The sequence below is a fragment of the Anabrus simplex genome, chromosome 7, assembly GCF_040414725.1.
Source record: "Anabrus simplex isolate iqAnaSimp1 chromosome 7, ASM4041472v1, whole genome shotgun sequence".
NCBI lineage: Eukaryota > Metazoa > Arthropoda > Insecta > Orthoptera > Tettigoniidae > Anabrus > Anabrus simplex.
In genome coordinates this window covers 157,134,416-157,160,894 of record NC_090271.1, presented here as the reverse complement: position 1 = coordinate 157,160,894, position 26,479 = coordinate 157,134,416, and the positions used below count along the sequence as shown (strand labels likewise).

At 39.8% G+C, this 26,479-nt stretch overlaps 1 protein-coding gene across 3 annotated transcripts in view; it reads right to left on the bottom strand.

The window, feature by feature from the left end:
- Window positions 1-26,479, bottom strand: part of LOC136877389 (protein IWS1 homolog) — a 194,554-nt gene that overhangs the window by 106,739 nt on the left and 61,336 nt on the right. For all 3 annotated transcript variants that reach the window (XM_067151389.2, XM_067151390.2, XM_067151391.2), the window contains exon 5: window positions 8,936-9,153. In XM_067151389.2, coding sequence (XP_067007490.2) covers window positions 8,936-9,153 — 218 coding nt within the window. The remainder of the gene's footprint in view (window positions 1-8,935; window positions 9,154-26,479) is intronic.

Below are 26,479 nucleotides of genomic sequence, written 5' to 3'. Positions count from 1 at the left end.
ATTTAGAATTTAAGTGATTTTATATTATTTATAGATTATAAGATTAACTTAAGGTAATATCTTACCTGATGATGGTAATTAATTGAGTTTGAAACCGAGTCTTCATGACCAAATATTCCAATCCATGTTCGCATGTAATGAAAGGTAGGGAGGGTAATCCCAGTCGGATTCACGGTAAAAAAAAATGCTGATGTAACTTATTCCCTTAGATATTGTTCGAACATTGAATTTTGTTGATCGCTGAGGAGGACCGAAAGGTGAGATAGGCACTGTAGCACGGCTCTAGATAAATAGTCACCCATAAGAACGGTGCAAGAAAAAAAATTGTTACCCATTCGTAGAGCTCGAAAGGAGAAAGACGCCGCGGGACTAAGCGTTCGATTCAGGAAAAAGGTAGTTGCCCACTCATGGCAAGAAAATTTTTCCCGAGTTCGGCTCAAGAAAACAGATTGGAGATAAAATGGGGGTCATAAAAGAAGAAATGGAGAAAAACAAAAATGAAACCGAAGAGAGGATGATTAGGACTGAACAAGGATTGGACCAGATGAGGAAAGAGATCCAAAACATTAAAAATGATATTCAGATAACGAAATCGATAATGTCAAAGCAACCGAATGAACAGAGGGTGATGGAAGTACAGTTTAATGAGAGAGAAGAGACTATATCTGGAGAAACAGATCAAAGCAACAAGGATATATTAATTGGATACCTGAAGAGAATTTTATGAGTCCCGCAGAATGCAAGATCGAGGCTAGTGTATGAGCTTACCAGGGAGACCTTCTTAATAGAGGATCTGAGATGCGAGCTTATACTTCAAGCTAGTACCAGCTTCAAACAGCTTATACAAGATCTGCATGAGAAGAAAAACAACATACCAGAGGACTTCTATGCAACATCTGCTATGCAAGACAGGACCTGGATGGAAGCTAATCATGATATGCGACACGTGACGACGAGATTGGCGATCCATGGTTTCCACCACAAGGTGTGCTGCAACAAATTATTTCACGAACCAAGTGACGAATGTGTGTGTGAGTTGTGCTTGAAATTCTGTGATCGATACCATATAGTAAAATGCAGGAATAGACAGAAATCCATCGTAGCTTATAGCAAAGAAAAGTAATGTGTATGTAATGTAAATGTAATGTAATGGTATTCTGCACGGCATGTGCGCATTTTTCAATAATAATTAATTAGAACCAATGGTAATGGAAACCCAGCCATAATAAATATCATCAAGACTTACGACGATCGGCCAGAACACTTCAACAATACTGCAAGTATCTCACCAAAGAGATTTCTGCGCGAAATGGAAGAATATTTCCTAGAAAATCGAATTCCAAACGAGAAAAAGCTGAGGGTAATCGAGAAACATCTAGATGCTAACATAAACTTATGGTTTCATGCTTTCAAGTATACGTTCCACGATTACGAGGAATTTAAGATAGCTTTTCTCAAACGCTTTTGGAATCCTGAGATCCAACAAAATCTGAGATTAGAGTTATACTCAAAAAGGTACTCATCGACAGGACAAACGCGATATAGCGAATATTTTTCATACCAATTTCACCGGTTCCAAGACCTAGATTCGGCACCTAGTGAGTTGGAAGTAATTAAAAGAATACAAAAACAATTCCCGCCAGAGATCCAAAGGCTACTCACAGCCGCGAACATAGAATCAGCAGTCGAGATGGAAAGCATACTCAGGCAGCTCGACATGACATCTGTTCACGCAACATCTAGAATAAATAGGAATGCGAGCGAAGAAGTAATAAATGTAATGACCCGGGAAAACGACCAAAAGAAATCGTGTACCGAATGAAGAGAAAATGATGGGAACCTTAGAAGAAGGGAATGGAACGAAGATAAAGAAAGGATAAGAGAAGAGAACCGATGCCAATGCAAGCAGGGTTACCATGAAGCCGGAAGACAAAATGGGAATGGAAGATTTGTACCATACGATCGGCCGGAATACCAATACAAGAATAACAGAGGTAGAGGCAGTTTTAGAAGGAGACCGACATACCGAGGAAGACAGACCAACTATTATGATGGAAGAGAACACAGAAACAGGCAATACGTCCAAGATCTGAGGAATGAAACTCAAGAGAAAAAGAAATGGGAAAACGCTATAAAGGACCAATACATAAGTGGAGACATGGAAGGAGCCGAGAGCTTGGAGTTACAAGCATATAAGAGAAAAGAAAGAGATGAACAAAGGTTGAACCCGGAAGCCCAATCATACGATGTGGATACGCGGAATAAAAAAAAAAACAACGCCAATTATAGATTAGGGAATGAAACAAATTGTATGAAGGATGAGCTAAATCACCAAAATGAATGCAGGTACATATAGAAACACACATAATGCCGTCAACATGAAGTTGTACCATGAACAAGATCAAGAATAGAGCCTAAAATATGATGTTAAAAATTAAGAAAATGATAGAATAATACAAATAGGTCAATGAAAAGTTCCATTTGTATGGAAAATTGGAATGAAAATAAATATACTGCAAGCAGTACATACCCATGAGCTCATTGTTCGTGAGATTTTCAGAATATTCCTTCCATCTATCCAGTGATTCCCTGGGATCTATTATGGGTTCATCCGATTTACCCAAAAAATGATTACAGTAGAACCTTGATAATTTGAAATCGGTTAATCCAAAATGCCGCCTAATTCAAAGAATCTCTCGTTCCCGGAAACACGAGGTACAGTGTTGGCATGTTATTTAAATTGTTTAATTCGAAATATGGGTAATTCGTAATACGTCGGTCCCAGCATTGAAATTCAGACTTTTAATTCAAAATTGTTCTTCATTTTGTTAAAAACAATATTTACGGCATAATTTGATTTAAAAATTCTCCGCATCACAATAGAACGCGTCTTCCAGAACGTGTATCTTTCTGCAATTTCACTTTGACTTTCGTGTGTCCACAGCGTGCGTGCTTCAGATTTGCCAAGTTCTAGTGAAATAGTTCTTTTGTATTGTTGTAGTTACTCATTTTACTTAATGTTTTAGTGTGCAGTTATAAACTTCAAAGTTGGTATATTTTATTAATACTGTGTTTTAGTTTATTGTTATGGTATTTTTAGTTTAAGGCACGTGTTTTCCTTTTTAGTGTTGCAAGATGGCTAAGCTTCAGTATTCTTCAAAGACACTCAGCGAGAAAGAGAAAATTATAAGGGAGGTCGACAAAGGACGAAAAATGAATTAGCTAAAGACTTAATTCCTGTGTCAATGCTTTCAAAGTTTTTAAAAAATCGTGAGAGCATAGAAGCTCAGGAAATGCGGGGTGTAAATACAACAAAGTGAATGCGCATTCGAGGAGCTAAACACTCTGATTTGGAAGTACAATTGATCGAGTGGTTTCGGTATGTTCGGGCAAACAATATCCCTGTTGATGGCGAAATTATTAAGGGGAAGGCAAATGAACTGGCGCTAAAGATGGAGCTTGAGTTTCAGTGTTCAACTGGGTGGATTCAGCGTTTTAAGGAACGGCACAATATCACATGGCAGGCAGTGTGCTGAGAAGCCGAATCAGTGAAAATTGGCGATGCAGACAGTTAGTGAGAAAGTGTGGCTCACATAATCAATTTGTATGCACCGAATAATATCTTCAATGCCGATTAGACTGCAATGCTTTTCAATGCTGAGCCCAAACGGACTTATGGTTTTAAGGGATAAAAGTGCCATGGCGGGAAATCTCACAAGCACAGGGTCACAGTCCTTCTGTGTTGCAATGCGGACGGAAGCGAGAGATTTCCTCCCCTCGTCATAAGCAAGTTCGAGAAGCCACGATGTTTTAAGGGCATCATGCACTTTCCGTGCAAATATAAGTCGTCTAAAAATTCCTGGATGACAGGCAAAATTTTTGAAGAGTGGCTGGTATGCCTTGAGCGCAAAATAGCATGCCAGGACAGAAAAATATTTCTGTTGTTGGATCAGTGCACTGCACACAAACATAATTTAATTTTAAAACTTGTGCGTCTTCTTTTTCTGCCGGCAAACACTACGAGCTACTTGCAGCCCCTAGATCAAGGCATAATTTCATCTGTGAAACGTGCCTTTAGAAGGCGACTGGCACGTTCCTTTCTCTGGGAAGTTGCTAGAAATATTCTGGCGGGAGAAATATGCAAGTGGAACGCGATTGATGAAATGCGGAGTGTGACAGTTGCCTGGGACGCTATTCCTTCATCGACAATCAAGAACAGCTTCATCAAATGTGGTTTTGGTTCGTTAAATGAAGTAGAAGAAGACGACAATGAAGACAAATGGGAGCAGTTATGGCTAAAGTCAAATGTCGGTGACTTTCCCCGAATACATCGCCACAGACCATGTGGAGACTACTTCAGAAGAGCGGGATCCCGCCATGATATTCAGCTGTGATCACGTGAAGCCACAGGGAGATGCAGCTACAGCCGATGTTGAACACAACGAAGATACGGCACTAGTCGGGTTGGATTTATAAGCGCAATTGATGCTGACGACGCTACAATTAAGGCTATGGCCCATTTGGAGCAGTTCACAGCTAATGTTTATTAAAAAAAATATTTAAAAAAATAAAAGATGAAGCAACCTCTCATACATTCTTCCTTTAAAAGGCAATAAGCCTAATGTGTGACAAAAAACAAAACAAAAACACACCTACTGAACCATTAAACATTTGTGAACTATTCAGGTACTGTACAAAGTTATTTATTATTCTTTGGTATTTGTGTTAAATATATGTCTGGGTTTTTAAAGTTTGTTTTGTTGGTGTCGTATTTCCAATTTGGACAGCCTTATTGGCTCACCTGTGCAAGTGCTTCATACTGCACTAAATCAAGTAGGTTATAATCTATTTGCTTAAATTGCATTGTGCATATACAGTAGATTAACATAGCCTTTGTCCTTGAATCGTGGTTTATTTTTCCCGGGTGTGAGGTTACGTTTGACAGTGTATGCGTCATCCAAGAGCATTATTTCAATAAATGCACCTTGTTGGATACATTTAGGAATTTTTTTTCCCCACGGCATTTGAAAGGTTTAACTGTGAATCAAGGTGATTGCATGCTATAAAGGATCTTAGAATATTTTGTGATGCAGCAGGGGTTGGCATTTCTGAATTTTGAGTTAGCGGCGGTTAATTCAAAATCACTTAATTCGAAGTCCGATTTTTGCACCCCAACGCCTTCGAATTAACGACGTTTTACTGTTATTTCCTTTTTCCCTCCCTTTCTACGATTCTTTGTTACTGTCCAGAGTTTCCCAGCTGCTTAACTTATGGCCGGTTTCTGGTACACCACAGTTACCTGTGAGTTATCTAAATGCGATTGTAATTTTAACTACACTTAACTTTAATGAGTTTCTGGAAACTTAAATCCAGATTTATAAGCCCTGACAATAAACAGTACAGATATCGTCATGTTTAGTATCTCTTGTCATCCAAGAGATGTCTCTCTTCAAATGTTTTTAGTGTTATTTTGGTAATATCTAGTTACTTTTACTAGCAGAAGTTTTCTATAATGAAAAGTGGTTGGCAAACATGTACACAGTCATCTCAATCAATCTGATTCAGCATGTGATAATCTCTCATAATATGAATATATGCAGGAACTAGTAATGCAAAAATTGATACATTTTCCCTTCTTTTTTTGTTTCACAGTATGCAGATATGGTCTTAACACATTGCGGACGGGAGAAAAGTTTACTCATGTTTGGCCAGCTAAGTGTTGCGGATGGGAGATGAGTTAACTCGTCTTCACGGGCCTCATATGTTCGGTGACATTTGTCAGAAGTTCTGAAAGTACCTGGCGGTCAAGGTTACTGGAATCTCGGTGTTGAAGACTTTGTTTATTCCATGCTAGCTTTGCTTTACGTTCTTCTTCTGTTTTTTTATTTATTTGCTAAGTTTTCCAACCTCATGTTTACGCTGACCAAGGAGCCATGTGGTGGGTAAGATGGCACCTCCCAGACTGAACACGAGTTTAGACACAGACAATATTTTTAATGAAGTATATGCGGTTAAGTATTCGGATTGCCCCAGTGATGTTGACGGTCGCGAGTTGGATGCTGAAAGCTATTCTGAAAAAAATGTCTCGGGAGATAATGATGTATGCCTTCCAAAAAAATGAAGTAATGGCGGTCGAGAACGAGGCTGAAAGTGATGCTGTGAGTGTAAATGGAAGTGATATGTCTATTTCTTCTGATGAAAGGGTAGAAAATAATACTTCACCGACTTTAGAGGATTTCCTAGGAGTTCTTGGCATAACGGTAAGACTTGATGAACCACAAAACATTGACTATGTAGTAGGGTTTATTTGTTGTGATGATTTCTTTGAAAGCACATGAACTTGTATCATCAGCAAAATGCATCATCACACAAAATATCCCCTGAGAGCTTTAAGTGGACAGATGTAACTAGTAGTGAGATGCGAAAATTTTCTGCTTTGTTTATACGGATGGGACAGGTAAAATAAACTATATTGGAAAGATTACTGTTCAAATGATACCCTCATTGAAACCCTCGTATACTCCAAAACAATGAGCAGAAGTAGAATTGAGCAGATACCACACCAGGAAACATTATTGGGACTCTTACCAAAGGTCTCCAGTAAATTTCACCATAATCAGTACAAGGTTATTGAAGCTAAGCTCATTTGTTTATGTGCATGTGTTGAGGAAATAAGTTACACAGATAATGGGCAGGCACAGGGGTTGGGCAGTGTGATGAGCACCTGGTCTGCAATGTGTTAAATTTCACCTTGATCGTTGTCGTCACTAAAATTACACAAATACACTGCAACTACCAAACGGATCACTTTTCACTGATCCAGAACACAACAAACGTACAGCACACTTTGGAACCTATCATTCCAGCACAAGTTCTGCACTGATGGTGTGATTTTCAAATGGAAATTCTAAGTTCCCATGGAGGGAATTAGATATTTTTCCACCAATAGAGCATATCAAACGCCTGAAAAGCCATATATCTAATTTTTGATCAGGTGTGATATTCATTCGTCCTTATTGCAATTGTTACAGATTTTTTTAGTAGTCTGCAAACAAACTGGAAACTTCCACTTAAAAAACACATATGCCGTTTTCCACTTCAAGGATGCTGGACATGTACGGCAAGATTGCCATTTCTTCAGTTTTTCTTCCGTACCTCGGTGCAGAGTCTTGCGAGCAAAATGTTGTTTATTCCTGCTCGTATCTCTCTGGTAACTCGCTCATTTATCATTCTTCTTTGATATGCAATTTCATATGATCAGGTGCCAAACCCTTCAAGATTTCAATTTTTTCTTACAACATGAAAGCCTTACAAACGGCTATCTCCAATAGCCAAAAGAAAATATCCATGTCACTATATTTTTTATTAGTAGTTCCTTAATGTACGCCTCAAAATGAGGATATGCAGATCATCTTAACTGTAACGGAGCAGTCATTTCAGATGTTTTACTTACGCTGACCACACAACATGTACTGGCAAAAATACTCTTGTAATTGCTGACGTGAGGTCTGACAGTTCCCTTGAGAATTTCAATCGAACGTTGCAAACTAATCCTGACTCAGTGTGTGAAGTGTGTTGACACATAAGGTAAACTACAGCTCCCTGCAGGATTTTCAATTAAAGAAGCCCAGATGTTTTATGTTTCTTGGGAGTCTATGAGACCTCAACGTCACTGGTTAAAGGATATAATAAAATTAAAAAAGCATGGTATTTGTTATTCAGCAGACTACTATTAAATGCCCGTTACTAATGTGTTAAGATTATAGCTGCACTGAAATATCAATTTAAGCCCGCTGAAAATCCGTTTGAGTTCTGTTTTATTTGACGATTCAGTTCCTGTATTGGATGATAGATCTTCAGTAGAGGTGTCATGCTATAAGAAGATTGTAACAAACAGCTAGAACGGATGACAAAATACAAGCGGAATCAGTGACTAAAGCAATAACGGGGAAGTAAACGTACTGAGTTCGTACTCGTGCAAGACAATGCCAGGGCTCATGTAGCGCGCATCACCAGAGCTGTCTTGCGAGAACTGGACATTCAAGAGATGGAATGGCCAGCAGTGAGTCCCGACCTTAATCCCCTCAAGCATGTGTGGGACAGGCTTGACAGAAGTGTTCATGGGCGTCCCGTTCCACCAGAGATTCTCGAAGACCTCGAACAGGCTCTCATTGAAGAATGGGACCTGATACCGCAACGTGACCTCCGTCAACTCATACGGAGCATGCCATGTAGGTGCCAAGCTGTGATAAAAATCCACGCAGGAGGACTGTTATTACTTTGTTTTCATCCTACTTGGACATTTCAGTTTGTGTTCTGAAAATGAACGCAAATCCAACGATGTTCTTTTGTATACTGCAAGGATAAAAAATAAAGGTTTAGTTAGTAATATACCTGGCGTGAGGCATTGTTTTGTGGAGCATGACATACGTTCAAAAACATGTTCCCCTAATTTTTTTGAACTGTGCATCTCACATTATATAGCATTAAAATAAAATAAAATAAATTAGCTCCCCAAACAATGGATTTTTTTTTAAGTCTGCAAGTACAGGACCTTGCTCCCCTACCAAATTAGGAAGTAAAAAGTGAAGAAAAAAGGGGGATTTATAAGCTAGTAAATAGAATATATAAAATGAGTTGTCACTTGTTCATTCCTCTCAATTACATTATCCAAGCAAGGTTTGTGAGTTATCAAGCATGTCCAGTCTGTTTCAATTACCTTCATAATCAAGAACTAAAATATGCATGATGCACATGCTAGAAGTCACATGGTGGTTGTAACTGGAAACATACTAACTTTGTACAGGTAACTGAATAATTGATTCTCAAGATTTAAAGCATTCAATATTTTGGAGAAAATAAAATGAGAACATAAGTGTGCAATAAAAGAATCACTAAAAATGAAAACAGTAAGGGAATAACAGGTGATCCTTACCCTCTGTCATCATCTCTAACACCTTCGTCATCACTATCAGATACATCAGGTACAACAGGAGCTTCAGCTTCTTCTTCAGGAAGGGCTGCTTCCTCCTCCTTTTTGTCTCCTTCATCACCACTGCCAGCTTTCTCCTCTACATCAACAGCGGAGTGAGCATCCGCACCTTCACCTTCATCCTCACCCTCAGAGTCGGATGCTATTTTCTTTTTCTTTCTCTATAAACACAGAAAATCCTCTAATACCTTAAAATGTTGCTGTAAACAACGCAAATTTAACAAAATATTCAGAAATGCAAAATTATTTTTAGGCCCCTTTCCTTTATCCTGTTCAATGTGTGTTAAAATAATTCATTGTAATGAATTTCAAACTTTCAGTATAACAAATTTATTGGTAGTTGTTTTTACAGTATCTTGCTTTATTTTGTCGAAACATAATTGGAACTCATCCTGTTTTAATTGCTGGGGATTGTGCACAACATGTCCAATGCACCTAATACCATTATCAGGGGAAGGTCAACAAACTGCATAACTATTCTGCAGCAGGTTGCCTGCCCCAACAGCATGTAAACATTATGATGCAAAAATAAATTAATATTTTATTAAGTTATATTTATGGAGTATATCATTAAGTACAATTAATTTCTTGTGACAAAAAATAAATTAAAGCAAATTTATAATGGTGTCTTCACTGCCGGAAATATCAGTTTGGAAATATGTGCGAGTGTGTAGTTGAAAATATTCTTGAAAGATCATTCTCAAGGTTACCTTTCCACGAAAAATGCAGCCTTATAAAATCGTAACTTTAGAGAGTGTAGTGGGACGTGGGTGTGGCGAGCAAATCGTAACTATAGCATAGCTGCAATTGAAGACTTCGTACCTGCATAACGGGCTACTACCAGCAAATATCAACACTGGATATCACAAGAGACCAGACTGATACTATTTAATAAGAAGAGAGCTACGCGCCTATGGAAAGACTTCCCTAACTCACACACTCACAATACCTTAGATAAAATCCGCCGCCACGCGAGGTTTATGGTCAGAAGAGACTACAAAACACACATAGACACTGTCAATGAAAACGTCCGCAGTAATCCCAAGCGCTACTGGAGTCTTATCAACACACGGAGAAGGACGGTGCGGATTCCTGTCAGCGTGAACCACAACGATGCAACAGCAGACAGCGCTGATCGCAACGAATTGTTCAACAGGTATTTTTTCTCCAACTTCTCCCTTCCCTTACAAAACCAACCGCTCCCTCCCGTTGGTACAGCTTCAAACAGAACCCTATCAAGCATAACTACCACACCAAGTGAAGTTCATAACCTTCTTCAAACTCTTCGTACCAACAAAGCTACCGGTGCCGACACTATAGGACCTCTTTTCCTAAAAAATACTGCCAGCACTCTTTGTGTCCCTCTCTCTAAATTATTTAACAGATGTTTTGCCACGGGCTATTTTCCTATTACCTGGAAACAGGCAAATATTGTTCCACTTCTCAAATCAGGCAACAAATTTAATGTTTCATCTTACCAACAAATTTCTATTCTACCCACACTATCCTTTATCATTAAAAAAATTATACACCAGCGTCTCCTCGCATTCACTTTGCCGTATATCTCAACCAAGCAGCATGGTTTTCTACCAGGTGGCTCTTGTCTAACAAACCTGGCCACTCTGCATAGCTTTGCATCACATGCCACTGCAGCTAAATCTCAGCTGGATATCTGCTACGTAGACATTTCGAAAGCTTTCGATTCTGTAGACCATAATCTGTTGCTCCATAAACTCTCCGAACAATTTAATATACATGGCAGTCTTCTGACCCTTCTTGCTGGCTCCCTACATAACCGTTGGCAGAGAGTGGTAATAACAGGCACTTCATCCTCATGGTTACCAGTCACCTCCGGTGTCCCACAAGGTAGTACTCTTGGCCCCTTGCTGTTTTCTTTGTTTATGGACGATCTGCCGTCCGAACTCAACGAGACAGCGAATACCCTACTCTTTGCTGACGACTGCAAGATATTTAGGGAGATCAGGAATCCAGCAGATGCAGCTCTGCTACAGTCCTCACTTAATGCCCTCTCAAACTGGTGCCGTACTTGGAAACTTATCCCCAATCCACAAAAATGTAGCCACATGACCATAACACTATGTAAATCTCCTCTACTGGCATATTACCTACTCGATAAGCCCATCACCGTACTTACGCAACAGCGTGACTTAGGTGTAATATTTGATACAAAATTACAATTTAAGTCCCACATAGAAACACATACAACCAAGGCTATGAAATTACTAGGCATTGTCTATCGCTTTACAGGAATTTCTGACCCATTGCTCTTCGTCACTTCTTCCTCACGATCATTCACCTCTCTTAAACTACTGCTCTCCGATTTGAACAACAGCCGCCCCCTCCAATACTAAGCAGTTAGACAGAGCAGTGTTCTTCTTTGATGCAATTGTAAGGAACAGAAACCCCAAGCTCAGAAATCTGTCTACGCAGCAGGTATTAATGGCAATTAATATGCCACCGCTGCAAATCAGGCGACAGGTAGCTGATCTGAGTTTCCTCCACGGGATCTTAAATGGACACTACCGCTCGGAACATCTTGTTTCACTCTTCTCTCTCCGTGTTCCTTCCCGCTCCACCAGAATCAAAGACCTTCTCCACATTCCCCACACTCAGCACTCAATAATTTAACGATCTTTCCTGATCCGCCTCCCAACACTCTTTAACAATATTAATAGGGGACAAGAGCTTGATATAGCATCAAATAAAAGCATATTCGAGAGGACTATAAATAGTCTCTTAAAGAAAGAAAGAAAGAAAGAAAGAAAGAAAGAAAGAAAGAAAGAAAGAAAGAAAGAAAGAGTAAGTAAGTAAGTAAGTAAGTAAGTAAGTAAGTAAGTAAGTAAATAGGATAAACCTGATATGGTGCCTCGGAAAATGTTAGGGTGTCCCCTGCTAAAAGCGACGCACACCTCTTTGGGTGCTGGGGGAACTGTGAGAAGTGGGCAACCAGCACCAAACATCAAGACTGCACAGTAAATGTCCTGACACTGTCGGGAAAGACAGAACTGGTCGACTTCATGAAGAAAAAGATATAGCCATACTTAGACTGTGCGAGATGCCTTTGCTGGCAGGACCTAGTGTTTACAGTGCACTAAGTCTTCTGGTATAGGCTAGAGCAATTTTGTTACTTTCATTGATCTGTCTCTGTCTTATCCTTGGCTTTGACAAAATGAAAGTGACTGAGGTATGAGCGATGCTAGTAATGCCATTCCTTACGCAGCCAGTCCCTGCTATGAATAGTGTGAAACTGTTGCTCATAGGGTCGGTTGGTGCATGCATTTCAGTGGGCTAGGCAGACTGATATGCAATAGCAACTTCTGGCTCGTGAGGAAAGCAACGGGAAACTACCTCACACCTCATTTCCCTAGTATGCCTCTTCAGTGATGCCTAGGCCATCTATGACAGCTGATGGTGGAACTGTTGAGGATCCAACCAGCCTTCGGGCTGATGACTGAACATACACAGACTGCGAGATCAAGAAGAGGGGTACGCGAGAGATTCCTCTGAAAAAAGGATACAGGCTGTATTACAGCGGAGGACCTGAAGCAAAAAATGGAGTGGCCATCATACTTAGAAAAGAAATTCAAAAATGTGGAATCTACAAAACGTGTCAGCAATAGGATGATAGTGATGAGACTCCAATTTGAAAATGGCATGAAAGATCTATTTCAGTTGTATGCCCCTCAAACGGGTTGCATAGACGAACATCTAGAAGACTTTTAGAGGAAGTGGAGAGACAGAGGATAAGTGCCTTTTTTTTTCCGCTAATCATTCCGTATTGACGGTTTTCGCTTTACAATGGTGAAAATATGAGTGTATCGTCCTTATCCAATACGTTATATATTCCATCATTAGATGGAGTAATCAATAGAGACGGGAATTATAGGCACGAATAGGTTAGAATGCAAACGTATTTGAAGAAGGCGCAAGTGTAATCCAGCCGCTGTACAGTTATGTCGGGGAATTCCATAAATTTTTGGGGTTCTGTTTGTCCAGACCGATAATATATATGCAAATCACACCGCAGAACCGTCATGCGGGTAACATGCACCTGCGCCTTGGTTAAATACGTTTGCATTCTAACCTATTCGTGCCTATAATTCCCGTCTCTAGTAATCAAATTCAAACATGTTTCGGCTCGTTTGAGCCATCTTCAGTGAAAACGGGGCGGGTATGTGTGAAATAATTTACATAATATAAGCTAAAACATGCCAAAAAAACATAATGAAAGAACAAATGAAAAACCAAAAGAGAGCCTAGTAGAAACAAGATACTGGTTTTGTAACAATACAGGATGAAATCACTGTTGAAAAAGTTTGAGAAACCAAGCCAAGATCCTCGCAAACACAGCCGAACCAACAATAGACTTGATCACACGGACGAGACCGTTACTTCGGGAAGGCCAGACTGTTTGAGAGTCCAACCACCCTCTAAACACCGTTCCCCACCCTCTAAAAACACCATTGGAACTTCATTGACGGTTTCCACTAGGTCACTTACAGTTTACCATGCATCTGTCATCTCGCTAACACAGCTTCTCAATTTTATGTTGCGGCCCTCCGACCTTTTATAATAAAGCAAACCAACCCGCCAACATTATGAAAAGATAATGAAGAATGGGACCGCTAGATTGAGAAGATATTGAGAATGCTGCTGTTCTAAAGCTTTAAATTTCATTGGTGTTTCTCCTTGTCACAGGCTTTTCGCCTGCACATTATGTTAGGCTTGGTTTCTCAAACTTTTTCGCTCCAGCTCCCCTCCTAGCCAATTCGATGTGATGGATTTCTACAAAAAGAGATTTTCTGCCTGAATTTTCAACAGTGATTTCATCCTGTTTTGTATTGTTACAAAACCAATATTTTATAAACTAAGAGTTCCGCAACCTCACTATGTGCACTTATTATTAATTTCCATCGGTATCATTTGTTTTCATTTCTTTTCTTCTTAGGTTAACACAGTTTTTAGTTTCAATTATGTTTTTATATTAACCCCTATTTCACTGTATTCTGTCGCAGTGAGTTGTTTTTTGCTCCACATGATGTAAATATTGTATATTGTGCTAATTTAGTTTCTACTAGGCTCTCTTTTGTTTTTTCATTTGTTTTTTCATTATGTTTTTTGGCATGTTTTAGCTTATATTATGTAAATTATTTCACCCCCCCCCCCCCTTTTTCACTGAAGATGGCTCAAACGAGTCGAAACATGTTTGAATTTGATTACTTCGTCTAATGATGGAATATATAACGTATTTGAATAGGGAGGACAGATTAATTTTTTCACCATTGTAAATTACTTTACGTCGCACCGACACAGATAGGTCTTATGGCGACGATGGGATAGGAAAGGCCTAGGAGTTGGAAGGAACCGGCCGTGGCCTTAATTAAGGTACATCCCTTGCATTGGCCTGGTGTGGAAATTGGAAACCACGGAAAACCATCTTCACGGCTGCCAACAGTGGGATTCGAACCCACTATCTCCCGGATAAGTGCTATTGATGGGAGAGCTAAGTGCACAAGTTGGAATGGAAAAACAAGACAAGGAAGAAGTTGTAGGGCCCTTTGGATATGGAAATGTAAATCCAGAAGGAGAGTTGTTGGTGGACTTTTGGTTGAGGAACCAAATGATTGTTGGAAACACCTGGTTTAGGAAGAAGAACAGTCAGAAGATTACAAGGTATGGTTGAAGAGACAGACGAACAAAGACCTTGACTGATTATATAATCATAGAGAAAGAACACCAGAAGAACCTTTTAGAAGCCATGTCTGAAGAAGCCTTTGGTGGGGATCATGGACTTGTGATCAGAAAACAAAGTGGGAAAGATTGAAAAACACCCATTAAGAAGAGAGAAAATAATTAAAGTATTGAAGTTGAAGAAGAAAAGTTTTTTATTTTTTTTGCAAGTTGTTTTACGTCGCACCGACACAGACAGGTCTTATGGTGACGATGGGACAGGAAGGAGCTAGGAGTGGGAAGGAAGCGGCCGTGGCCTTAGTTAGGTACAGCCCCAGCATTTGCCTGGTGTGAAAATGGGAAATAATACCCTTGGTACCCAGGATGGAGAGGGGAATGTTGAAGATGAATGGTAAAGATTTAAGGAAGCACTGGTTGGATGTGCAGAAAAGGTATGTGGTAGAACATCAGGAAATCTGAAAGACAGAGACACATTCATGAAATGATAGGGTAAAGATTAAAGTGACGGAAAAGAAAATGGCATGGAAAGCATGGAAAACATTTAAGACTGAAGACAGTAGAAGAAAATATGTGGAGGCAAAGAATTTGGCCAAGAGAGTAGTGGAGGAAGAAAAGAGGAAAAGCTGGGCCTTACTCACACAGAAATTGAGAGATGATATGCAGGGCAGCAAGAAATTATTTTTATGGTATCTTAAGAAACAAAAAGAGAGATCAAGTAAACACCAGATTTGTGAAGGATGAAGGCAGGATAATATTAACAAAGCCAGAAGAAATACGAAATAGACAGAGTATTTTCAGAAGTTGCTGAATATGAGGACTAATGAGTCATTCAACGGTCCACCAGGAAAGGCAATTAGTTGATGAAGAAATGGATAAAGAAACTACAATGAATGAAATTGAAATGGCAGTATGAAAGATGAAGAATGGAAAAAGTGCTAGAATAGATGAAATTTCAGTGGAGATGATAAAGGCAGTTGGAGCTGTAGGCCTTCAGTGGACATATAGAGTTCTCAGGATTGTCTGGGAGAATAAGAAGGTCCCTGAGGATTGACAAAAAGGAATAATCATCCCAATTTTCAAGAAAGGCAATAAGAGAGTATTGAACTACAGGGGAATTACTCTGATATCCCATGTTACTAAGATAATGGAGAGGATACTGGAAAGTGGGATAAGGTTGAGGATTGAAAATAATAATAATAATAATAATAATAATAATAATAATAATAATAATAATAATAATAATAATAATAATAATAATAATAATAATAATAATAATGTTATTTGCTTTACGTCCCACTAACTACTCTTACGGTCTTCGGAGACGCCGAGGTGCCAGAATTTAGTCCCGCAGGAGTTCTTTTACGTGCCAGTAAATCTACCGACACGAGGCTGTCGTATTTGAGAAACTTCAAATACCACCGGACTGAGCCAGGATCGAACCAGCCAAGTTGGGATTAGAAGGCCAGCGCCTTAACCGTCTGAGCCACTCAGCCCGGCCGGTTGAAAATCAGATACAAGAAAATCAGTTTGGTTTCAGAAGTGGAAGGTCAACAATAGAGCCCATTTTCATTATGGGACAACTAAAGGAAAAGCAATGGGAGTATGGGAATGATATGGTGATGACATTCATTGACACTGAAAAGGCATATGACAGTGTTCCCAGAACTAAAGTTTGGGACAGTCTGGTGCAAAAAGGAAATGGACAGGGATTAATAAAAATGATCATGGCAACGTACAAGGAATGTTGTAGTTGTGTGTAAACACTAGTTGGCAGGACAAGTTGGTTCAAAATCACTAGTGGGCTGAGACACGGAAGTGTTCTATTGCCAAACCTGCTTACAACAGTAATGGATGGCACGAGAACAGCAAAAGCAGCATATGGAGGAAGAGAAATGAACATCATGTTATATGCAGATGATTTGTGATTTGGGGAGAAGAGGACACAAATGTTCAAGAACAGTTGGATGTGGTGAATAGGAAGATCGAAGAATATGGATTGAAATAAGTGTAGAAAAGAGTAAAACTGTTGTTACAACTAGAGGGGAGAAAGAAGGGAAAGGTCAGATTAGACTTGCAGACAAGCCCCTGGAAGTAGTGGAGATGTTCAAAAACCTAGGGAGTGAATTAATGGAGAATGCTCAACTGGATGCTGAAATTAGTAAGAGGTTTCAAGCTGGAAGTTGTTTCTATCGTTGTGCAAGAAACATGTTATGCGACAAAGATGTGTCAATGGAAATAAAGGAAACTATGTACAAGATGTATTACGTACCCATCAACATAAGGAGCAGAAACTTGAACAATGACAAAGAATAGTGAGAGTCGAATACAGGCAGCTGAAATGAATTTCTTGAGGAGTATGATATAGAAGAGTAGAAGAGACAAAATAAGGAATGAGAAAATCCGGGAAGAAATTGGAGTGGAAAAAATGAATGATAGAATAGAGAAGAGCCGACTAAGATGGTTTGGGCACATAAAGCGAATGAGCGACGAAAGAATGCCAAAAAAAGGTGATGGAAATGCAAATGCAAGGAAGGAGAGGCCGCGGAAGACCACGATTAAGATGGAAGGACACAATCCAATGGAGTATTAGACAAGGAAACCTGGATTGGGATAGTGTTGGAGGAGTGGTGGAAAGACCAAAGAAAGTGGAGAGGAACCATATTTGCCCCTACCCGGCTACAGCTGAATAATGGGAAATGATGAAGATGATGATGATGATGTGTGGGGCTACGATTGCTTATATATATTTAAAAAACCCAACTATTTTGCACCAGGGGTAACAAATGTGTTCACCGCATGCCACTGCACAGCTGATGAAAATCAATGGGAATGTGGAAAGAGGAATGGAGATGGCATTCCTTGATTTGGAAAAAGCACCTGATAAGCTTGTAAACTTGTTTATCTGAATCACAAGGGGAGAAAATTATAAACTGTCGCAGTTGATACTCCATGGTAATGTTGCAGGTAAACTTGTACCTAGGAGACATCACGTATCATGGCTTACAAAACTGTGGAACGGCTATGGCACAAATATGAATTTATTTCTGGAAGCTGGTAAACAAAGTTCAAATTGCCAGAATGGTCGCCAACCTGTCATAGAGGGCACCTCAAGAAGATACGACTGTATCCCCAAAGCAAACGTATGGAAAGTTATGAATTAGAAAGGATTTTGAAAACAAATGATGAAATACGTGCCAGCAATGTACAATTATTTTTGCTGCTGCATTCTGAATCCTATGGGTAGTACAGAATCGTTCCAGAATGTAAGTGGACTAAAACACTAAAATGTATGGTTGTCATTGTTGTTCTTAATGGTTAACAGATAAAATTGTCTAGGAGACAAGGGTGATGGTGGTGATGTTTGCAGAAGACACTATGGTGTGAGCAGTAAACAGACAGGAAGTACAAGGTCAACTGGACATGTTGAGAGGGTATCTTCATAAAGCTGTTAATAAAACATGGAATGAAAATAAGCATGGAAAAAGCAGACAGTGGCACTGACTAGAGGAGAAAGAGAACTGATAGGCATTGTAAAATTTGGTGGGGGGCAAAGACCTTGAAACTGTCCACATGTCTACTCGAGAAGTGAACTAAAGTGGACAAAGAGGTCATCATTTCTTCCTCCAGCAAGCCAGGTGTGGCTGTGTATGAGCCTCCTCCACTCAGTCCTGTCCACGCACAGATGTGCGTGTGCATGTATACGATGACAGTTTATACCTCTAATTTCAAGGTTCTTGAAAATATGCTTCTCCCAAACATCATGTCTTCCCTTTCGTCTCTTCCCACAAACACTGTGGTCGAAGTATACTCGAGGGGTCCTGTGGGGATCCATTCTTTTCATGTGACCACACCGTTGCAATCTCTTCAGTTCTAGGGTATCAAGGCGGCTTTTATCCAATCCAAGCAGCTGTCGGATGCCCACATTTCGTATTTTATCTGTTTCTGTAGACAAGAATGGAGAAACTTCATTTCTGTTGCCTGAAGAAGACTCCTTATCGATCCAGTAAGTGTTGCTGCTTCCACGCCATGTCAGGATAGGCACCAGATACATTTTGTACAAAATGACCTTGGAAACTAAACAGAAATGCTCAATCCCAAAGTATTTCACATACAGCATGACAACATTTGGAAGGTTTCTGTATTCTGTTGCTAATTTTTTGATGTATGGTATTGTTTTAGGACAGAACACTACCCATGTACTGGAAGTTGCTTATATCTCTCCCACCATCTCCGATTCTTAGATGAACAGTTGGAGAGTTTCTATCACCAAGCCAATTGCGTTGGTTTTGCAGGCTAAGACCTATGGTTGTAAAAGCTGCATGCCAAAGATCTAGTCTAGATTGTACTTCTGCGTCACCCCATGCCACTACATCAGCAAAAAGCAGGGAATTAGTTGCTAGTTTTTCTTTTAACCATTTTCTAAACTTCATTAATTATGATTATGAAGAGGAGTTTCGAACGAACCTCACCTTCCATACTGGACCTGGACACAACTCTTGGTTTCATCATATAATCATTGTACTCAAGCTATGATGTCACCAGGCACTTTCTTATGTCTCAAACATTCACATATATACCTGCGTGGTACATGGGCGTATGCTTTCTTGATGTCCAGAAAAACAGTTGGAGTGTTTTACCTTTCTCCCAATACTTTCAGAGCATTCTGGTGGCAAAAAAGAGGTCTGTAGTTGATCTACAAGGTCTAAATCCATACTGTTCCTTTTCAAGTGTAGGTTCAACATACATTGCCTGACAAAAAACGTTAAACACCCAGGAGTGGTTGAAAGTGAATGAACATATGCTGAAAGACCATGTGCCTTTATTGAACTGATTACAATATGGGATGAAAGAGACAAGGCCGTTGGCAGTTACAGGTGGAATGTTGGGACATGTCAGAAGGGTGTCACACTCCTCCCTCCCGCTCCGCAAAGCATGCCTTTATACAGTCCGGAATGGTATCATGGTGCCAAACAGCCTTTGGATCCTCTTCTGAGGCAAGTCTGTCCACAGTTACTGCAGCTGTCCCTTCTGGGACGGAGCACGTTATCCCAAACGTGTTCAATGACGTAGGGGTCCGGGGATCTTGCTGGCTATGGGAGGACCTCAATATGCTCTAGGCATTAAATAGACACATGTGCTGTGTGCGGTCATGTATTATATTGTTGGAACACTGTCCCAGGGTGCTGTGGCATAAAGGGTAGGACGTGCGGACACAGAATGTCTGTGACGTATCACTGTGCTGTCAAAGTTTGCCGAAGCACTATTAGAGGTGACCTGAACAAATATCCTATGGCTACCCACTCCATGATGCCAGGGATTATGCCCGAGTGTCTTTCCACAATATGGGCAGGATCTGCCCCCTGCCCTGGACACTGCCAAACCGGCACATGGTTGTCATTGGAGGTTAGGGAGAAGCGGGACTCATCACTGAACATGATGCGATGCCAGTCGTCCTCTGTACATGCCTCCCGGGCACGGCACCACTCCAAACACAGGCGTTGGTGTTCTGCTGTCAATGGCAACTGATGCATGGGGCGGAAGAACCTCAATCCGGCGGATGTGAGTCGTCGAAACACTGTGCGGGGACTCACAGGATGTTGTAAAGTCTTCAGTTCAGTACATGTTCACGGATGTTGGGTGCCAAAGTTATGGGATCCCGCAATGTTTGGCGCACCACACGACAGTCTTCCCCCGGGATGGCGTTTCTTGCTCGTTCCGAACCTGCACAACATGATTGGGTGCTCTCATATACCCACTGAGTCCAACATCAGGCCACTGTGACATCTGAATGGCCCACATGCCTGGCAATTGCACAATATGACAATCCAGCCTCATGCTGTCCCATAATACGGCCTCCGTCAAATGCTGTCAAATGAGTCCACGAGGCATCGCGGGTGATTCGTACTGTACATAGTCCTCTCTGCATATCTTGGTTAAGTGTCTGACTCGCAGCAGTTAACTGGTAACAAATCAACAGGACGGTGCCATCATGAATGCATTCTGGTGGGTGTTCTACACATTACAGATCCCTGTAAATCTAATCATTTACTCACACATCAATGGTATCCATGTATACAGAGATAGGATAATATTATTGCCTGCTGCCATTTCCTGATGGATACAGTACTCTTGTATCTATCTCTTGGCACAGGCCAGAGTAAAGTGTAGCATTCACCGAAGTCCCAGTCTCATCCATGGCTGTGACAATATGGAAGCTGCTGGGGTATGGGTGGTGCTGAGTAATGACATTAAGAGCACGACTAGTGCATCTGAGTGTTATGAAAGGTGTTGCTCATAGGGTCAGTCGTGCTGCAATAGCACTTTCTGACCCAGTGAGGAAAGCAATGGCAAACTACCTCACTCCTCGTCTTGCCTAGTACGCCTCATTTTGGTGCTGCCATTGGTTTTTGCTGTTTCCTTATAATCGCATAACTTTTGGTGGTGCTATTTGAGGATCCAACCAGCCTCTGGGCTGATGACCTAACAGACAGACAGGATAATATTGGACTACTCCTGGGTGATTACCTTTTTTTGTCAGGCAGTGTATTTTTTAATACTGTCCTCAAGGATGGATTCATAGATTTTGAGGCCATGCGACAAATGTGACAATACGTCTGTAGTTGGTACTGTACCATTACATTACATTCGAGGCACTCATACGAACGGAAAAGGAGCAGACAAAATGGCGCGCAACAGCTTCAGGCACTACAAATGCATATGTCACCGAGATTCAGATCAATCTACATCTAGAAGGCGCAGAATCATAAAGACCATGCAAAGGAGCTTCAAGATGGAACAAGTATTGTTTTAAAAAAATAACTGAAACCAATTCATTCTTAATACTGGAAGAAAAAGATCGTACGGAAAAGTCAACTCGGAAGCAAGAAGAGGCAGTTTATCATCGTTCAGGAAATAAATAACAGTTTAAATAAGAAGATGAGTACAATTCTGAGCTACAAAGTAGCCGAACAACAAGTCAAGTTGCAGAAAGGATCGGAGATCTTTAAATTCAAAATATTAGAGAAGGAAGATATTGGAGCCGCCGAAATAAAACATGAAAGGGCAAATTTCCATGCTGCAAGCAATCTAAAACAATGAAGAATAATCAAAGTAGCATTTGGAATCCGTAATTAGCCTGAGGAAAAGATATATTTATTAAAAGAAGCTACATCTGAATAATTATACAGATGAAGTTTCAACATAGTGCAGAGCATAGAGAAGGTTAGGATTGCTATTGAATGAAACTGCAAAGAGGAGCCTCCTTGACTGGAAATCCATCTCAGAAAGACTGATGACAGCTCGCTTCAAGACCCAGGTTCGCAATGTGACTGTGATCCAGTGTTATGCTCCCACAGAAATGTCAGAAATTGAAAAAAAGGAAGAATTCTACTGCCAGCTAAATGAGACTATTAATAGAGTGGGAAGAGAGATATTATTATTGTGATGGGGGATTTAAATCCAAAGGTTGGTTCTAAAAACGAGGGGCTGGAACAAATTATGGGAGTGCATGGAGGTGGTGACTGTAACGAGAATGGGGAGCTTTTCATTGATTTCTGTGCTAGCCATGACTTGGTAGTGGGTAGCAATTTATTCCCTCATAAACGATGCCATAAGATTACATGGGTGTCGCCAGATTAGGTTACAGAAAACCAGATAGACCACATCGCAATAAGTGGAAAGTTTAGAAGATCAATGACTGATGTTAGAAATAAAAGAGGGGCAGATATTAGAAGTGATCATCACCTGGTAGTTGCAGAGTTTAGAATGAAAAGTGTGGCAAGTGGAAGGACATTTGCAAAGCAAAACAAGAAATTTGATTCAGGTAAATTGCAAGATGAAACTAAAAGGAAAGAATTCCAGATAGAATTAAGAAACCGCTCTGAAGCTCTTGCTGTTGAACCAGAACTTATGATGGATGTTGAATCATCATGGAAGAAAGTCAAGGACACATATTTAGAAGTTAATGAGAAGGTGCTTGGATTTCATAATTATCTCAAGGAGGAATGGATGTCTGATGATACTTGGAAAAAAATAGAGGCTAGAAAGCTAGTTAAGGCAAAGATTAATATGTGTAAAACAAAACAGAAAGCCGCAGCACAAAAATATTATGTGGAAGCTGATAAGAGTGTGAAGAAAAGCGTAAGAAAAGATCATATACAATGAGTAGATGAACAAGCATGAATGGCAGAAGAGGCATCAGCAAGGGGAGATGCTAAGGAATTGTATAGTATCACAAAGAAACTGTCAAGGAGAGGATTTATCAGGAATAAACCCATTAAAAACAAGAGAGGTGAACAACTGACTACCCGGGAAAAACAGGTACCGAGATGGAAGCAACATTTCTCAGAGCTGCTCAATAGAGATATAGAACAGAATGGTAATCGACAAATGGAACCAGTAGATAGTGACCCAAGAATAAATTTACATCCTCCAACCTGTTAAGAAATAGAGAAGGCCTTGAAACAGATAAGAACTGGAAAAGCACCAGGTATGGATAATATCGCGCCAGAAATACTTAAAGCAGATATTGAGACCTTGGCAAAATTATTGCACCCCCTGTTGGTAAGGATCTGGAATGAAGAAAAGCTACCAGCTGAATGGAGGAAAGGCCTGATTGTTAAGATACCAAAGAAAGGGGATATTACTAAGTGTGATAACTGGAGGGGTATTACATTGTTGTCGGTACCAAGTAGGGTGCTTTCAAGGATCATTGTAGAACGGGTGAAGGATGTTGTGGAATTGTGCCTTAGAAGGGAACAGGCTAGTTTTTGTAAACACTAGCTGTGTCGATCTCATAAACACTCTGAGAATCATCTTGGAACAAAGTGCAGAATGGCAGAACACCCTCTACTTGACTTTCATTGATTTTGAGAAGGCCTTCAACTCTGTACATAGAAGAGTTATGTGGCAAACACTTGAAGAATATGGTATACTACAAAAGATTCTGAATATTATAAAGGATACGTATGATAGTTATAAATGTCAGGTTCAGCATATGGGAGATCTTACTGAACCAATAGATGTGACCTCGGGAGTTCGACAGGGCTGTATTCTTTCTCCGACGCTTTTCCTACTTGTGTTGGATAGTGTGCTGAGGAGAGTGTATCGAGGTTGGAAAAGGGGGATCCAGTGGTGCTTACAAGATAGGTGAGAAGACCTTATTTTTGCAGATGACATCTGCCTGCTGGCTCAACGATTCAGAGATTTGGAAGAGAAGATTAAGCGGTTGAAGGAGGAGGCAGAGGATGCTGGACTTAAAATAAATATTAATAAGACCAAGGAGATGAGAGTCAAGATTGATGATAAATTGTCTATAGACGATAAAGAGATAGAACAAGTAGGCTCCTTCATATATCTTGGGACTATGGTTACTACGACTGGAGGAGCAGAAGAAGACATTGAGAGTCGTATAAGGAAAGCAAATGGTGCTTTTGTTCAGTTGTATCCTATATGAAGAAACAAGAACATTTCTAGAAAAACTAAGCTACGACTTCTTAACACAAATGTTAAGTACGTTCTGCTTTACAGCTGTGAAACGTGGAAATTTACCCAGAAGACGACTAAACAACTACAAGTCTTCGTGAATCGCCGTCTAAGACGTATCATCAACAGAAGATGGCCGGATGTTATTTCAAATGAAGATCTATGGGAAGAAACTAATCAGCAGCCAATTGAAATGCAGATAAAGGAGAGAAAATGGCTTTGGATAGGACATACTTTAAGGAAGCCCGCTGGAGCCATTGAAAAGACAGGGCCCGACTGGAACCCCCAATTAACAAGTATAATTAACGAACTACCTAATCAATACTTTATTTTTTGCGTTGGGCAAAATTAAATATACATTATCACTCACAGAACATGTTTTGACCACTTGGTGGTCATCATCAGCTGTATAAGGTAAACTTAGATGAAAAATATTGGACAATAAGCACAAGCGTTAATCTTTAGGTTACGGAAAAAATTTTTGCTGTGTCAATTGCTTGATTGGTAAAAGTTCTTTGGTATCATCTCTGATATAAAATGGCGGTCATCTGTTTAGGGCAGCTTGTCTCACATTATCATATCTTGGAAAGATGTTTATTCCGCACTGCCTTGGGGATCTGTCTTTGTGCACGACCTAGTGTAGTAGCGATGTGACAAGGTTTGTTTGTGCAATCCACAGAAGAAATGGGAAGTGGAGTTGTGTCATCATCTAGTATGTCATTTGAGGGAGAAGGGAAGACTTAGCAGTGATTCCGCGACGTCGTGCTTGATTATTACATTTTTTCGTCTTATTTGTTGTCTGTCAACCCATTCCATGTATTTGCTGATGTGCTCGTATAAGAGGTCTTTTTGCTCATTCATTTCGTTAAGATTCCGTTCCCCATTTTCCAATTTATCAAGAATAATGTAGATGTTTTCTAGGTTGTTCATTAGTGTTCCTTTATTGATCTTATTTATGATTTGAAGGTCCTATTTGATATTAGTGAATTTGTGGTTCGCTTCTTTCATATGAGCTCCCATAGCAGGGAATCTTCTGTATTTCTCTGCATTGACGTGTTCCTGATACCTAATTATGAAGCTCCTTCCTGATTGTCCCACATATGTTTTTTTTACACTGAGTACATGTCAATTTATAAATGCCAGAATCTTGGAATTCGTCATCTTGAAGTTTATTGGCTCTATTGTGATTAAAGAATCTATGTTCCGTATTGTTTTTGGTTGAGAAAGTTACTTTGGTGTTGTATTTCTTAAACAAATTCGTGATTTCATAAATCCTTGGGTTATTAAAGGTGAATTTGACGTACCTCTTAGTCTTTTCTGATTGCTGTTTAAGTTTAATTTGTTGTTGATATTTGCGTTTAGAGATTATTTTGTTGATGAATTTCAGACTGAAACCATTATGTAGGGCTTGTTGACGAATGTAAGACAGTTCCTTCTTTCTGTCAGTTTCTGTTAACGGTATTTCAAAGGCCCTGTTGACAAAACTATAGTAACCAGATTTCTTTTGTAAAATGGGATGTAAAGAATCGCTTTTTATTGTGGTCAGTGTAAAAGTAGGTTTTCTGTAAATTTTGAACTGGAAAATGTTGTTTTTCCGAATTGTTTGAATATCTAGAAAATTGAGCATACCATCTTCTTCTTCCGCTGTAAATTTAATGTTAGGGTCTAAACCATTTAAAACATTTAGAATACTTAGAATGTCATTGATTTCTCCATTTATTATCGCATAGGTATTATGCATCTAAGTGTGTTAGCTAACATTCCAGAAGCCGGTGCTCCCATTGGTAATCCGTACTGCTGATATATTTTGTTATTAAAAGAAAAGAAATTATGGTTCAATACGAAATCCAGGATAGTTAAAAAGTTTTCTATTTCGGGTTTACTGATACATTTGTGATCCAATAAATTTGTTTTTATAATCTTAATAGTGTCTTTTATAGGAATGTTTGTGTACATATCCTTAATGTCAAAGGAACATGTTACGCAAGAAGAAATTAATTTGAAATCTTTAAGAGCATTGCAAAATTCCTTGGAGTTTTTTACGAGGTTTTGGTATAAAAAACGTAGTTCTGGGTCAAGAAGTTATGAATAAACTGGGAGACTTTGTAAGTGGGACTTTTCCAAAAATTAATTACAAGTCTCATAGGTATGTCCTTATGTAATTTAGGCATAGCTCTTGCTTTAGGAAGTCCTGGATTCATATTTACGAGTTTTTTAATTTCTTCGTCGTTAAAAAGGAAGGAGCTTTGCTTCAGTATTCCTTTCAAATTCCTTTGAATTTTTTGGCTGGGG